The 16541-nt window shown below is 36.6% G+C and overlaps 1 protein-coding gene across 1 annotated transcript in view; it reads right to left on the reverse strand.

The window, feature by feature from the left end:
- LOC126759647 (IDLSRF-like peptide) overlaps positions 1-16541 on the reverse strand; it is a 161982-nt gene that overhangs the window by 144830 nt on the left and 611 nt on the right. The window contains exon 2 of the mRNA XM_050474614.1: positions 2526-3723. Within this exon, the coding sequence (XP_050330571.1) occupies positions 2526-2721 (196 nt within the window). The 5' untranslated portion in view covers positions 2722-3723. The remainder of the gene's footprint in view (positions 1-2525; positions 3724-16541) is intronic.

Consider the following 16541-nt stretch of genomic DNA (forward strand, 5'->3'; position numbering starts at 1 on the left):
TAAAGTGAAGTATTTAAGAAGCATTGGGAGGTTTGTGATAAAACTGTTTAGTTTGTTCTTTCATAATAAGGAATACATTTTAAAAGAAACCACACAACCGAAATTTTAAGTGACAAAGAGAGAGAAAAATTTAATTTCAAGACAGTTGAACGCTTTGGAAATAAAATTTAATCGTTATAGATTATAATATATACGCTAAGAGCATACTATATATGCTAAGCGAACCAAAACTAGAGAGTTTAGAAAATATCAGTGACCTTAATCCTTTGAGATTCATGAGATTTCATAGTAATGATTTAGTAAAAATATGAAATAAATTTTTGAAATAGCTTAATTGAGCCACTACTTGAGGAAAATTATATTGAACACCCGATATACGTGACGACATAGAAGCGGGTACTAAGTTTGGCGTAACTATGCAGTGAAAGAAGTTGAAAGAATTCCGTTGCCAGCAAAGGATATTGCTGCGAATAGTACCAGTGCCTATATACATATGTATATGATAAAAATTCGTAAAGGTAGGGTGTTGAAATGAATAAGTGGATTAATCATCCTTCAGTGGGCTTCAATTCGAATTAACCCAGATGCTCAATAGACAATCCCTCTACTTTGTAACCTTCCCACCATTGAACAACAAATAGTAAAACGTGCAGGCTGATTAGTGAGAAATGGAAGCATTTCACAGTTTACAGAATTGGCTGACAACGAGAAATAAATAGAGAAAAATTAAGAATATGGAGACATATAAGGAAAGAGAGCCTCTAGAATTTGAATTTTGTGTCTTAAATGCTTCAATTTTTTATATGAAAAAAATGTAAATAATATCAAAAAGTGGCTTAGCAAAATTTTTCGTGGTTTGCGCCAGGCATAGCGTCCATTTGTAAGTGCTTTGCTAAATTTTGTACGTTTTGTTGTTACGTGACAGCATTGATTTCAATGCACCGAAACGAGTTCAATGCAAAGTGAGCTGATGGTTTTCAGCGCAATGGTACCAACATTATCGCACGCGATAAAAACGATGGCTATATAAAATTAATCGGTCTTCAAATTGCAGTCGCATTTATCTTATTGTACGAATTTTCTTGTGCCGGTTTCTTTAGTCGACGAAAATGGCTAATGTTTCTGCAAGCCGTACACTATCTATATATGTATAATATATAAAATATACTTGTATATAAATGATCGTGACAAAAAAAAATCGATCTATCCTTGCCTGACTGTCCGTTCTTTAATTTTTTGAGATATCGAACTGAAAAACATCCTTTTCTCCACAAGAAAGTCTTCATATTTTCTAACAACGATATTCTATCAAAACCAAGATAAAATTCATCAAAAATATTCTTTCTCCTTAAGTATTAAATAAATTATATTCGACGTGAAAGCTGTACATAACAGATCAAGTCAAAAGTACCCAGCCTAACACATAGATGGCGCTACTAAAATTATATCCCTATGATTTTTAGTTAGTCCGAACCTTCGTGTATACATTTTGGCAATCGACAGTCGGTTTATTAGTTTGTGAATTATATCATTTGATTGCAGCACCTTTTTTATTGTGAAAAATATGGATAACAAGTAATGAAGAGCTAAGTTCGGGTATAACCGAACATTTCATACTCTTACAACTTTCAAGGATTAAGACCAGAGAAGTGCCTTCAGGTGCATAATGCTTGTTAGTTATATGGAGTTTAGGGCGAGTTTTCACGTGACTATATTCATTCTAAACACAAAGATGCACCATTATAAGAAAAACATACTCTATAAATTTTATTAAGATAACTTAAATATTGGCCAATTTATGCGGTATAAGGTCACCTGGAAGTTCAAAAATCTTTATATCAGGTATATGCGACTAAAGGAAGTATTGACTGCCTTAACCCATTTTTCTCAATACAGACAGATTATTTTCAGGAAAGGATTGTCTCTGCGTTTCAATTAGCTCACACATAGACCGTTATTTTCGGTCAAAAGTCAACAATAAGAACTGGAATCAAAATATTCAATACCTAGGGGCTTGGACAGTTTTAAGCTAATTTGGATAATTTTTGGAAATAGGGTGGCATGCTTCAAAGACAATAATCTTATTTTTATTATATTCTTGAGTTAGATACTAGAAATTGGTGTTATGTGGGAGGGAGCCGCGGTTGTATTCCGATTTGATTGGCCGAGGACTTTTTAATTGAAATGTTATGTATGATCAAACAACCTGATGAGAAAGAACACTTTTTCCGTTAGATGAAAACCCTTGGTCGGCTACCTTTTCAGATGTGGTTGGTCAGCAAAAAATCTACCAATCTTCTGCCTTCCCAAACTTTTGAAAATTGTTTTTGAAAACTTTCATTACTTCTGACTGCCTTTTCATATAAAACCTAATCAGCTTATTTACATATTTATATATAATATATTTACAATCTTTCTTTAGAAAAGCCTTTGTGTAGAATAAAGTTTCCGAGACATATTAGTATTGTTTCACAAGTTCATAAATATGTTTGTGGCATATGCAGACATAATAAATCTTCACTCACCGCTTCGCTTCTGTATGTTGTTGGCCATATGCCCGTAGAGGCGACTCAAGTCGATGGCGTCCACTTTGTCGGTGGCAAGCAATAATTGCAGCAACAAAATAATGGCCAGCGGCCAGTAACGCGCCAAAGGCGAACGCGGGCGCCGCATGCTGCGTTGCGGCTGCTGATGGTATCGCTGCTGTTCGTGCCACATCATTGAGAGCGACGCTAACGGCGTTGATATGCTGCTGAGACGAAGCACTACTCTCTATTTATACTGACTTTAAAGCTCTGCTGTTATTTTAGCGCCCTGCGAGTAAACAAATTTCACCGAAATTAAGTTGGAATTCGCGTGGTGTAACGCTGTCAATTATCCTTTCGTGCTGACACGTGAGGGACGCAAAAGCACACACTCGTACACAATATTTGGAGCTGAAGCAGGACGCTTATTTCTGCAATATTCACTTCACACACTTAGTCTCACAAACGCTTTTGTTGCACGTTCACTTTTTGTTTTTGTTCAAGTTTTTATTTTTTTGTTTTTTTTACACAATTGTTTTTGTAATTGTTGCAGCAACTTGCTTTAACTTTTCACACGCGCCAAGTTAATTTAGTACTTTTCCCAGTCGGTTTTCCCGATTTGTTTTTGTCTTCGCACTTGCAACACACGTCAACGGGACCGTTATTATTTCGGTTGATTCTCCCCAATTGCTGTTTCTGCTGCTGCTTTATGTACTCCGCTAACTGCCCGGAGTGCCTAGCGCTCGTTTGCCCCGGCAATCACTTTGCTTCTGCCTCTAATCAGCGTCGAAAATCAGGCTTTGCGTGTTTCCGAAATGGCGCACACTTAATCTTGGTATATGAGACACCGCTGATCTCGCGTCAATTTTTTCCCAGCAAACGCTTTGTCGCGTGCACGAGTTGTTCTTGCTTTCTCTTGTTCGTCTTCCTTTCCGTCGATTTGTTGTTGCTTATGTTTATCTTTGTTCTGTCAACGACTTTTAAATTAATGGAGTTATTCGCACCCAAATGTATGCTACAACAAAATGTGTTCCAGTTATTATTTAACTTGCTACAATTTACCGCTAAGCTTCGTTTTCGTTCGTTTATTTACTGCTACAATGCCTTCTCAAGCGTTAAAAATGAAATTAGGATTCCGTTATGTTCGTAAAACTTTTTTCGTATGCATGCAAATTATATGCCTTTACATTGTTCTACACTGTAAAAAGATTGAGAGAGAGGAAGAGAGATAAAATGCGTTAGAATTTATTTTTGTAATTTAGTTTTAGTTTGTGTTGTGTGGTTTTAGGAACTTTTCTGTAATATGAATCAAGCTTAATTCATTCAATTAGCTGTTAATGTAACAATTAGCTAATGGACCAAACTAAGAAACCTTTTGATGTTCTTACTGTGCTCAACCTTGTCGTGGTCTTCGATTGAACTGCGCCTAAATATATGCCTAACTTAATTATCATAGTTTATCATAGTTTCTACCAACTATTGTTTGTATATCGCATGTATTTTATTGCATAGTAAATCTAGCATACTTTTAAGCGCGCACTACAGTATGCAATTGATGTTAAGTTCTGTCCTAGGTAAAGAACTCCTACAAAAATATTATCCTCTTAAAGCGGTGAGAAATGATGGAAAATAATATATAAGGGTTGTTGTTGTTGTAACGGGTACCTAATCCCCGTTAAGAGGGTAAGGCTTAGATAAGTTGTCGCCGACGTTATTCAACGGAAGACCCAAGAAACGCGCTGTTTCGACGGGGTCAGACCAAAGGGAGAAGGGTGTCAGATGAGTGGGGTTGATTGGGCATGCAAAGAGGTGGCCAGTGCCATGCGGAGACTCATTGCACGCGGGACATATATTAGATATGTCGGGGTCTATTCTGTATAAGTAGGAGTTTAACCTGCTATAGTATCCAGAACGAAGCACCACAAGAGTCATTCTCGTTTCTCGTGGCAACTCCAGCACTTTGTCCGCAATGGGTGGTGGTTTGACTCCAAGTACGCCATTCACTGAGAAGGAGTCGGTGAAGGTGTTAATGGCTCCACTGTGAATGATGGTCAGTGTTCTTTGGAAGTTAGTTGCGTCCGAAGTCTGGTCGGCGTATTGTTTCATGTCGTCGACGTAGTCTTTTTACTGCATTCAGGCGATCATATTGGTGCGGCGTAGTTAAGGACCGGCCGTCCGATTGCTTTCTAAATTGCCAACAACGTTTCTTTGTCCTTTCCGCATGTGCAGCCGGCTAGCGACTTGAGGATTTTGTTATGGCTCTATACTTTGGCGATAATCACGGTCGGATGAGGAATGTTCCAGACTTTCGAAATTCACACCTAAAATTGTAGGGTTACTGACAGTGGGAATTTTAACGCCATCGACTGCAAGATTAAGGTCAAGTCTGTACTCCCTCGTCCAGTTTATGTATATAATGGGGGAGAGTGTTAAGTTCCATACAGCAAGGAAGCGAGAAAGGTTGGAGAGATAACCGTTTACTTTTGAGCACAAGCACGATTCCAGAATTAACTGTTGTTGATTTTCCCTCTGTGTTAGTCAAAACTAAGAAGGCCACTAGTACTACCTTTGAAGAGTTCTTGGGAGTTTATTCATATCAAAAAATTTCTATTGAGGGAAGGTTTTGAAACTTAGAAACATATAAATTTGCATTCATAGTGAAAAATCGAAGGTATTATTCGTGAACCGATGGCGAAATCGTTAAATCTGAAGTAATCAGCAGAATGCCGTACACTTTATTTTATACCCTGTATAGGATATATTAAGTTTTCCACGAATCTTGTAACACCCAAAGGAAATGATTAAGCTATGTCGGTCTGTTTGTCCGTTTATCTGTCGATAAATATAGCTCTGAAATTTCGCAAGCGTTCCTTCCTCCACAAGCAGTTGCTCGTTTCGAAAACCAATTCTGCATATTCTTTACAAACTTCCTCTTTAGCACAAAGCCGAGAAAATCTATCAAATTTAGATAGGAAATTATTATGGTACTAGCTCACAGTTTTCCACTCTAATTTAGGAGACTCTTAATGTCTTAGCTTTTCCATAATAAAAAAGGTACCTTTAAATTCGCTGCTTTAGTTTCCGAAGTCGAAAAAGTTTGGGTTTAAACTCACCCCGCCTTTTAAGCCGGTGAAAACAATATCCGTCTTTTTATTTCGTTTCTTTCTGTAGAGCATTAAATAATGCCAAAAGGTAAAAAGCCTACAATTGAAGCAGTTCATTTAAGTACTTGTTCTCAGAAACCATTAACCTTAAAATTTTTCTCCCAAATTTTAATATTCTTTATAAAATTCCCAGAAATTTATTCGAAAATCGTCAAAAATATATTCAACTACTTTATTAAAAAAAAATTGTTAGTTCTAACCATCTCTAGTAAAGAAATATACCCATATATCGGGAAAATAACAGTAAAAGTACAGATCGTCACCTGAAATGCAAAATAACGCAACATCACTTTTCATAATTTTACAAGCGACGAAAAAACGTTATAATAGAAACCACTAATATTGAAACGAAATTTGAGTTTTGGTTATAAAATGGTTATATATTGGTTATCAAACACTTATATTGAAACAATATTAGAGTTTTCGTTATAGAATGGTTACATATTGGTTATTATATCTGACAACGATTTTCAATTTTTTTCGATGATGCTTTGTTTTACATTTTAGGTGACGCTATTTTCATCGACAACTGTTATTAAAAAGTTCGCATTCACATAAGAGTAATTTTTCATAACAAAACCGCACACACAGTTCACCTTGTTTTTTCATAACATTATTAATGCGCTAACTAGCGTGCGACTAAGAAACATTAGAGTGTTCAAAAAATATTACGAATATTCATATTAAATCGGGTAGGACTATTAGTGAAAAGGTATTAGATAAAGCAGTCTTAAGTCTCTATAGCTCACGAGCTACTGGAACGAAGATTTCAATTGAAGAGTCAATCGACCTAAAAATGTTTCCCAACTTAGCGAGAGAAACGGTATTCACTTCAAGTTAGATTTTCTTTAACCAAAGAGGAAAAATATGAAAAAAATTTAAATTCAATTGAATTTGCGAGAGCAAAAGATTTATGAGATTTTTTTTTTCAATTAAGTTTTATATGGAAAAATATGCTAAACAGCGCTTAGTCACTGCTTCGTATTTCAATTAGTAAGTCCAACATCTAATTTCTCATCCTTTATTTTAATTTAATTAAACCCGCACCACTAAGCGCCTCGACCTGCATACCCTGCGCTCCTTAAAGTAAGCACAAAAACACCACCAAACATAAACAGCTAACAGTGTCTTGCTTGCCGAAAACGTGGCAGCTGCTGTTGCTTTCAAAGCAAGAAAACCCAAAAGCTATGCTCAATAGCCGCAACGGTGTACATGTGTTTGTGTGTTAATATCTTTATCTCTTCATTTATTTAATGTTTGGACTAAAAAGCAATGTCGTAACAACAACAACTAAGCGCCAAGCATGAAAACCACCACTAACCAGCGAAATAGACAAATATTTATGTGCCGAGACTCACACGCATGCAAACATATGTTGGTTGTGAAATAAATGTGTGTGTGTGTGACTGTGTGTTTTTCCTGCTTCTCTGCAACATTTAGTGTTTTTGCCTCAAGCCATATCTACAAACACAAGCTTAAAGTAGTAGCCTTGCACTTAGTCATGTAGTTATGCGCATGTTGTTGTGTTGTTGTTGTACATAACGTTACTTGCTCCGAGCGAAAAATGCTTTAATTATTTAAAAGTTTTATTCCACTGCCCAGATAAGCCAAAACATGTGTATGGTAAAGTATATCAAGCCATAAACGTGATCATTTTTAGCCACTGAACTTGTGAAACACTTCCATTCACCGCTGCGTGCGTTATCTGTGTGTTTTCGTATGATATACTATACTCCAGACACTAAGTGGGGCATAAAGTTTTAACGACCTTTTCATGCTTTGAATACATATTAAGATACTACGTATGGCTGCAAAGGATACGCACCCATAAAGCTTAGCCGAGCATGTGGTTCCAAAGCCGGAAACTAATACAAACTTTTCTAAGCGAAAAACAAAAAATCATATAATGCAACCCTATTTAAGCTTGGTATTGCTGTTATTGGTGTACTTGCGCAGCCACATAATCAGCCGGTTTGACCTTTCTTACTGTAAGCCTTTTCTCTCGCCACCATTGGACAGCCAATCGAACAACCAAACTCACTTAAATGAGTTAGCCAGCTTATTGCTTTAGGCAGTTGTGCTTTTATCCACTTTCGGCTGATGGTCTATTATATAGTTTGCCCATATTAATTGACTGCTTGACTAAAAGTCTACACCGGCGCGAATGGCTGATTTGAAGAAGTGTCCACAAATGTTTAGACCCAAACACGCTGATTGTGTTTGGGCAACATGCACGACTCCACACTGGTGACACACTCAAAATATACCTATTTACACATTGAAACAAAGTGAGCAGACAACCAAACTTTTAGCAAACAACTCAACAATTTTGTGTGTTCAACTTTAACAAAATCTTCATTGCTTCTTTCGGAAATGAGTGAATGGCCACATAACCAATAACATTTTGCTCTGAACACATTGAGGCATAAAAAAGAAGTACTAAGTATTCGCTGTGCTTTTGAATTCGGCCTGTTGATTTTTTCTCATCATATCGGGAATTCTTCATTAGCCCCTCAGATCTGCCGCTTATATGAAAAACAGGAATATTTTTTTCCTAGGTTGGTACAACTATCTTAATAATGATGTCAAAAATTAGCACGATCTGTCAACCTGTGTGTTTACAGCAGCTGTTTATGTCAGTCGACCTCAGTGGTGTTTGTCGAATTTTAAATCAACGTATTTGTGTTAAATTTTGGCCGAACACTCAACAAATATGATTAAGCAAGCACCGTATTCAGCTGATATGGCCCCCTGTGACTTTTACCTTTCTCCACACTGAAATAGCCACTTCGGGGAAAATACTTCGACTCAATTGAAGACATCAAAACAAATTCGACGCGAGAGCTGAAGGCCAACCCGGAAAGTGCCTATAAAAAATGTTTTGACGATTGGGAGAAGCGTTGGCACAAGTGCATCGCTTCAAATGGATATTACTTTGAAGACGATAAAATAAATTTGGATGATGATTGAAAATCAATTGATCACCAAGAAGAAAGATAAATTTTTTTTCTATGTCTCTTTATCGAAAGATTTAACTATCTCCGAGTTACACGTGTTTTTGTAAACAACCGAAAGTGATTTTATCGCTTTTTACAATCGTTGATTTTGTGGAGCAAAGGAGTTGCATCAAATTTTGTTTGCTGAACGAATATTCTAATGCGGATAGTAGAAAATCTTGCGGAAGGTCTTTTGTATTCAAACTAAAATATGACACAAAAAAACGTCTATGCATATAGTATGGTACGACGAATTCAAAGCGGGACGAGAACGCGTTAAAGACGAACCGCATCCAAAAAATCAAATATTTAGTGCTTAAAAATCGTTGATTGACAATTAGAAACCTCGTTGATAAAATTGAAATAGCACTTTATTTAGCCAAAACCATTAGGAAGAATGAGTCTCGATTGCTTTTTTCATCACTATAATCCACCGTGTCATACTACTTTGCGACTTTTCATGTCAAAAACTCACCTCATGTCTATAAGCAGCAATCGTTGCCATTCAGCAAATTCAAAAAGACATTTCGAGGAAGCTGTTTTCACATGATTGGAAATGAAAACCGCGTATAAGATGCCTGAAAACCTCTCTTAATTTTAGGCATCGACTCGACCATTTGTTGACTAGTGAGTAATTCTGTCGACATGAAAGTGGTACACAGACTTGTTAAATAAATTTGGGCTGCTTATATTATTCATTAGCCAAGCTTTTGCCCGAAGTCGATAATCCAAACGGAGGCAAAGATTAAAATAAATTTGGTCCGTAACTACATTTGTGCGATTTGCGAAACGATGGTGTAACTTGATTATTGTATGATTGTTTCAATATTCCGAACATTCCTTGTAAAGCTACACTCCTTGTGCGCCTTTCCCAGTAGTCATTCATTAGAAGCTTGTTTTTCGTTACTCGAATAAGTGGAACTTCATGCATTTTTGCTAGAGTTTTTCGTCATTAATTTAATATGGAAAATAGTAATTTGGTGAAAGTTTATGGTGAACACTGAGCCTTCCGGTCTAAAAGGGATCAATGGTGCAATTCGCTCTTGATATTTTACCTTGGAAGACGAAGAACGTGCTTTATTATATCCTATGTCATCAAACAACCCTAGTGTTAAGAACACTAATTACTTTTGCAAAGAACAAGTGGGAGTTTACACAAAAAAAGGCACGACGAAAATTTGCTCATTGTTTCGTGCAATCGTAAAACGATGCAGTGGTGAAGAACTAACTCAAAATATTTACGTTCACTTAACCTTTTGGTTGTCCGAAATAATATTACAAAATATATATCACATGGTAGGGAAATCCCTATGAAAAGTAAATACACAGTTTGAACAAAATAAAATACCAAGTAATCGCAACTTTAATCCACTATGAATTAGTCTATTTTATTCGTTAACGAGCGGACTCCTTAGGATTTGCAAAAATAGCCAATGGGCCGCGAAGCCCAGCTATCAAGTAGTAGAATACAAGAGGATACTGCAGCACGGACCCGCCCCAATTCTACTAGCGGTCCAAGGATGTCTTTCTTTGCTAGGTTATCAGCTTTACAATTTCATGCAATTCCATTGTAGCCTGGCATTCATACCAGTCTTATTACAGAGACACTCGATGCTATTGATAGCGAGGTTAGGCACTGCTTTGTCAACTCTAAACGCACTGTTAATGAGCAACCACAGCTTGGAAAACATTGCAATGGTCAGGAAGTAGAAAATCAACCTTCCCCCAAGCTTTGACCCATCCGTAAAGAAGGTGCTCCAACGGCATCTTCCCTGCCACAACTCTCTCGCCGGTATAAGGGCAGAGAAGGAAATGCCGAAGTTCGGTTTGGCGACTCCATGATCCAAGTGATATGGTATGAAGTCAAAGTGCGCAAGGGTTTCCGAGTGGTCAGACACGTGTTCTTTTTGGAACCCACATTCTCTGAGTCTGTTAGCAACTTTCACACCCATACACCATCTGACGATGTCTACGGGTATTATGTGAAAAGGTGGCGCTAAGTGTTATGGTTGGAGTGGAACTTAGTGAACCACATATGCTGATAAGCACCGCCCGTTGAATACTCTCTAGTTTATATGCAAATGTGGTCTTTTCTCTCCAACACATAAATACTTCATACAACAAAATGGAGCTTGACTATGATGTCGTAGAACCAGAGGGCAATCGATGCCTTTTTTGCTCCCTCTTCGATATTCGGCTTCCATGAAAGCTTCCTATTCAGGATGAGCCTAGATATTTCACTCTGTATCCACCGGTTACACACGGATGTTTTCTATTTGCGGCAGCGGGCGACCGGCATCTTATATCTTCTAGAAAATAAACCCAACTAGGTTTTATGTGGGTTGATAGCGAAACCACTTCCGACTGCCCAATTTGTTACATCGTCTTCATAGGCAATCATCCGGCAGCCACGATTCTCTAGTTTTTAAGCAGGTCGTTAACGACCAAGATCCATAGAAAAAGAGAGAGAACTGCACCTTGTGGGGCTCCCCTACTCAAATTTCGACGAGCACGTGCGTTGTCCCATTCCGTTTCAATCACTCTGTCGCACAGAGGACTGAAAATGAGGTGTTTGAGATTTGGTTCAACCCCAAAACCTACATAGTATAAACTAAAAAACGAATCGATTTTTTTATTCACCCTATTACATATGTATATATTGAAAGTTAGCTAAAATTGAATGTTTTCGCTAGAAATTTGATCAAAACTGCTGACTGAATGATTAACTCGTATATTTTTCATTAGATTGTGTAGGAAAATCGACAGCCGGGCTAAATAAAGCTAATATTTTAAGAGTAAACGAGAACTGCTAGGCTTGAAACTTACACTGTACAAATAAGGAATAACATAATGCTAAAACTAACTAAAACATAGATTCACTTTTAAGATGAGGCAGTAGTGCGAGTTCATTGAGATATTTATTCTCAGTTGATGACCAAATTGAAGACAAGTTTCTTAAAATTAAACAAAATAAAATATCTAACACGCTTTATGAAAATGTAACATAACAATTATAAAGTTTAAAGCGGAGATACGTAGAAAAATACATCAAATCTTGATACATATCCAGAAAAGCAAGAAAAAAAGCAACTAATGTAGAATATTTTATAAAAGATCTACGAAAAAAATTTCATATGACTTGAATTGTTGGGATGGAAAAAAGTTTACTGAGGCTTTGTAAAGATTCCTTTTCAGGTTTTCGATGTTCCTACTCACTTGAAGATAGTATAAAGACAATAAGGTGTTTGAAAAAACTTAATTTTGTTTTATTTAGATATTTTTCGTTACGAAGAAGTAATCAGTAAATAAATATGCAGTGATTCATTTATTTGTACTTAAAAATCAATTTCAAGCAAATATTCTTCTTAATAAGGACAAAATGAATGCGATATTTGCATATTTCTAAACTTCGAAAATGTTCTTAGAACTTCGAAATGCCGTCACCTTAAGCCCCAGAATTTTGATTTAATTAATTCGCGCTGACTCAGCACAAATTGTACAGTAATGCGAGTTAAAACGTCAATAGCAACGCTAGAGTACATAAATTAGCGAGCGGCGGATTTTCAGCAGGGCTAAGACGTACCGGTAAATCCGCAGAAACTTAAGGCCTTAGCAGCATTTTCAATACCCTAAATTATTAACGCAAATGCAAATGTGCAACACCAACAACAACCAGCGCTATGAAAATAAACACAGCACCACAACAATAATAACAACAATAACTCAAAGCAGAGATGGAAATGGAAACAGATACCGTTACATCTCGCACTTCAGCGACTATTGGCAGAACTCGCCATAAAGTAAACGAAAACAAAATCAAAATGGAAATGAAAATCGCTACCGAGCCGACGGCAAACAAAGCTATAACCTAGCAAAACAACAACAGCAACAATAAAGGCAATTCACAGTGTAAACAGTAAAATAGAATTTTGAAATTCAAATGAGTTATGTCGAGTTGAGTTGGAGCGCAGGTGAGCAAACAAACGGACCACAAGGGTTCGCATAGCAACAGTTGCAGTCAACTCCAACCTACATATGTATGTGTGTATGTGTGCGTGTGTGTGATTGGCAGCAGAAAAAGAGAAATGACAGAGACGGGCAGAAAGGCAAGCAGCAACGCTTGCCAGCGCCAAATCAAGGACAACTCAGAGCCCATAAATTCACACGCCACAGACTGGGTCGCAAATGGAGTCCCACACACGCACAAATGGCTGTGATATAATGGCTTCAAAGCAAAAGGTACGCACACGGCGGCACAAAGATAATGCCACAAACACAATTTTGGCACACTTTCGCCATACAAGCGGTGCGGTACTGCTTGTAACGGTACACCAATTTACGGTGAACATTTATAATAAAAAATTGCAATTTAAGCAGAACGGCGACAGCAGAGTGTTGTTAAAAATTGCAAATCAAAATTCTTTACAAACGCCAAAGCGGCAGTTTAAATGCTAAATACCACAACAACAACAACAGTATCAAAGATGTATAGAGGACGCGACAAAAGCACAGCTTGAGGCCATTTAAAAATCCCTGAAACGTGTGTCAAGGTGTGTAAAGTTCCAAAAATAATTTTGCTGCGTCAGTCAAATGAGGTCACGAATAAGCTCAGTGTTGCTGAGTAATTTAAGTTATAAGCGAACACATTAAGAGCACCTCATTCAAATGAACGAAGTTGACCCAAGTTGCATAGTGAATCATGTGAAGTACGGATGACACTACGTTCTGAAGCTATCAAATGATTTTGAGTCGTTTGGGTCGGCTTCAAAGGTCCAACATCCCAAAGACTTTGGTTGACTTTCTATATCTATAAATTAAGTTTTTCATATGAATATTATTTCATATAAATGATCAGTGCGACAAGCCTAGTCGATTTAACCAAGTCGACAGTCTATATATACACCTTGAAGATCTGTCTGTATATACGCCTTCAATTTTTGCGATATCTATCTGAAATTTTGCACGCGTTCTTTTCTTCACAAATCATCTGTCGGAACGGCCGGTATCTCAGCACAATAACATATAAGAATTTTTTTACTTGAGGAGATCTCTTCACGAAATTTGGTACGAATTAAATTTTTACAACAATGGAACAATCTCTAAAAAAAATTTTCAGATCAGACCATTATAGCATATAACTGCCATAAAGCTGCATATATAGAGATCAAAATCAAGTTCTTGTATGGAAACTTTTTATTTGGGAAGGGAGTTATAGGTCAAGTTAACGTTTTCTCTTGTTTATTGACATAGACTGGTGGTATGTGGGGTCTTCTCTCGTAGAAGAATATCTCAGGTCTTCGTACAATTTGAATAAAGGAAGAACCAAACTAGTATTTTAAGAACGCACGATATAAGTTCTAGATTAGGCTAACCTGCCATTTAAGAATAAAAGCGATTTAAGGGATAAACCACAAAGCCAAAATCATGCATTTTTTTCTTTTCCAAGATTCACCATAAAAATATGAAACAATAGTCAGAAAGCCGTGCACTATTCGCTATTATTGTTACTACCTTCTCTTTCTTAAGAAAAGGGAGTTGAGTTACCTTCCATTTATGGAACTTCTCCACGCTTCATATGATCCTAACATTATCAACACAAAATTAAATTAACTGCGTCAATAGAATATGAAATATCGGAAGCCTGTTAATATTTCCAAGCCACCTTGTTTCTTTAGCAAGCAACATAGTATGATTCGATTAAAATGGAAAGAGCTGAAATAGAATTTTCTTTAAAACACTTACTTATGACTAAAATACATATAGACCATAATTATTGAGAATAGAAAAAACCCTGTACCGTACATAATGAAAATATCGTCTAGCATTTTCTACACTGCCTAAAAGTAAGCAATATTTTTCCTTCTAGGTTTAACAAACATAACATAATTTTAGCCGCCTATGCAATTTAAGAAAATATCAGAATTTAAGGAATTCTCACACATTTTGCTGATACAGCAGCGATTAGTTATTGGAGAAGTTGAAATGAGGCTTTTAAAATCAGATTTCCTTTCAAAATGATAAGAGCTAACTCAAAACTTCTGAGGCACACAAACAGTAATACATAATAAACTGCGTGTTCTTCATTTCATTTTCATTTTCAATTTTAAAATTTTTCATTATATACGCAATGGCTAAAAGATTTATATTTTCTTCCACGCCACTTTCTGAACTCAGTAAATTTCACTTCAAGCGCATTAAATTTCTTTAAGCTGTGACCATTAAAACGCATAGTAGTTAATAACTGTTCATAACATCAGAAAACAATCAAAATAGATTGTTAAACTACGTGCGCAGTTGAAGATTTATTTGGTAGCGCGCCAAAAAGTAGGCAATGATTTATTGAATTGCCTTCCGGGCGGTCAAACGGCACACGTTGCTATCTTTTTTAGCGGCCACTGGCATTTCGCAATAACGCACTGCTGAATTTATGAGCTCCGCGGTATTATTTATGTGTTCACACATAGAGTGGACTCTACACGGGCTACTAAAAGTATGCCAACAAAGTCAAACAATGTTGCAGAGAAGCGCAGCGCTAATTAACCAATGATTGGTGGTGTTTTAATGGCGCGCAATTATGAGAAAACGATTTCGCTTGAACAGATGGCAACGCTAACTAGCTGACGCTATATTTTTAATTTTATTGACAGAAATATGCATGAAAAAAATTGCATACATTTAGGCGCTAATGGCATTAGTAAGGCGTCCAAATAGCAGAAGCGTGTGCTGGCCATAACAAAGTGATATATTTAAACTGTACTTGTAGGGTAAATATTGAGAGATAATTATTAAATTAAAGATAATGTTTATTTTGAAAAAAAAAAAAATAGAAGTAGACTTAAATTACCAAAATATAGAACAATAAAACAGCAAGCGATAATCTTTAGTTAATACAGTTAAGAAGAATGTCAGTATTCCAAGGCGAGTGGCCACAGTTTTGCCTAATTTTCAGCTCATACGAGACAGGTTGGCATAATCAGCCTTATTTTTTCAGAAAAGCAGTATAAATGCCACAAAGAACTGTTTGAATTTAGATAGTTTGGTCAACGTGGTAAAAGTAAACTCATTTAAAATTACACTCATACATATAGCAGAACAGTAACCAGAACTTTATATACGGGTTGCGAAAAAGGTATGGAATTTCGAGTTGAATTTACTGACTATGAGTGAAATAGTACAGATAAAAAATATAATTTAGATATTCTGTATTTGATTCAGACGAAGTGGCAACCAGATGAAGACATCGCAAAGTTCTTCCGCTTCTGTAGTTTTATGAAGTGGGAGATTTTTATCAAAACACAACATCATAAAGTAAGCATAACAGCATCGCTGAAAACATGTCTGATCTGTCAGTCGTATCCAAGTTCTAGGCAGAGTTCACAGCAGGCATTGCAATGTAATCATTATTATTATTTTCTTCTATTTCAAAGTAACCTTAAGACACTTCAAACAGGTTTGGGACCAAAATATTCAACTGCGTTAATTTTTGGGTTCAAGCAGTCTCACTTCGACAAGTTAACGGAAAGCTCTTTTTTTCTTTTTGTAATAAATGCCAAAGAGAGGTCAGTAAAACTTGGACAATAATTCTCAATATTTCATTGTTATTATTTATCGCAAATCTTTGCCAGACAAATCAACTTCACAACCGCCTAAACTCTCCCCTTTCTTACTTGTTTTCATCATTAATAAGACGCTTCCCCAGAGACATTACTACAATTTGCTTTTAAAAAGACATGGCAATATTTTTTATGCCCAACGTGTTCCTGCCACTCCCGCTTCCCCCTCGGCACGTTTGAATGCGTCAACAGTTGTATAACTGTAATTTCTGTGTCTGTTTATTTATCTGCTTTTCAACGAGT

The sequence above is a fragment of the Bactrocera neohumeralis genome, chromosome 2 (genome assembly GCF_024586455.1).
Source record: "Bactrocera neohumeralis isolate Rockhampton chromosome 2, APGP_CSIRO_Bneo_wtdbg2-racon-allhic-juicebox.fasta_v2, whole genome shotgun sequence".
NCBI classification, from domain to species: domain Eukaryota; kingdom Metazoa; phylum Arthropoda; class Insecta; order Diptera; family Tephritidae; genus Bactrocera; species Bactrocera neohumeralis.